This window comes from Thalia democratica, unplaced genomic scaffold (assembly GCF_965202585.1).
Source record: "Thalia democratica unplaced genomic scaffold, ktThaDemo2.hap1.1 HAP1_SCAFFOLD_226, whole genome shotgun sequence".
NCBI classification, from domain to species: domain Eukaryota; kingdom Metazoa; phylum Chordata; class Thaliacea; order Salpida; family Salpidae; genus Thalia; species Thalia democratica.
Window position 1 is genome coordinate 55,552 of NW_028139345.1, and position 823 is coordinate 56,374.

General features: G+C 24.2%; 1 protein-coding gene across 1 annotated transcript in view; it reads left to right on the forward strand.

Annotated features, from left to right (window-relative positions):
* The first annotated feature begins 344 nt into the window (after positions 1-344).
* Positions 345-823, forward strand: part of LOC145845971 (testis-expressed protein 2-like) — a 2,446-nt gene continuing 1,967 nt past the window's right edge. The window contains exon 1 of the mRNA XM_082952937.1: positions 345-404. Within this exon, the coding sequence (XP_082809063.1) occupies positions 345-404 (60 nt within the window). The remainder of the gene's footprint in view (positions 405-823) is intronic.

Here is an 823-nt window from a genome sequence, read left to right on the forward strand (position 1 = left end):
TTAAAACATTAAATAAGTCTAAATTAAGTTATCAAAATTATTATAAGTTATGCGTCAAAAGAATTATATTTTATTTAGAATTATAAAAAAATATATTAAAACTTTTAACTCAACATATCGAATAAGGTTTTGTAATATAAAAAAGTTAATGTCTGTTAAAGCTGAAATCAAAGGATTGGTTAAGTCCTCCAAAATTGGAAAACAGCTGAAATAAAAACTGATTGCAATCGGAAATAAGAAGGACAATGAATTTAGTCGTTTTTAAGCTTAGGTGCTTAAATTGAATGAAGATTATAATGAAAAAAGTAAAATTATTGAAAATAAAATTGATCAGATTCAAAAAGATGAACTCAGCAGTAAGAGAAAAGACAATACAGAAAAAAGAATTACAGAATTACAAAAAAGTTTCTCAGGATTTAAGTCTAAATTTTCTTCTAAATTTGAAAAGTTTATAACTAAATTCTCAAAATATGCGGATGATATGCAAAAAAGTAAACCAACAGAAATTATCACAAACATTAGTACCAAATTAAATTTAGTAGCAGAAAAATAGAGGCTGAAAATGAACAAAAACTGAATAAAAAAGGCATTAAATGTCATAATTTTTAACATTCCAGAAATTAAAAATCCAACTAATAGTGCACTAGAGAATTGCAAAAATAATTAAAAATTACTCAACAAGTATTAGGAGAAAAAAAAAAAAAAAAAGAATTTAAGTCACTTTATCGAGTTGGTAAAATTGCAGATAACAAAATCAGACCCATTGTAATCAAATAAAACAATTTAGCATCCAAACACAGACTGTTAAGGCATAAACTTAGAT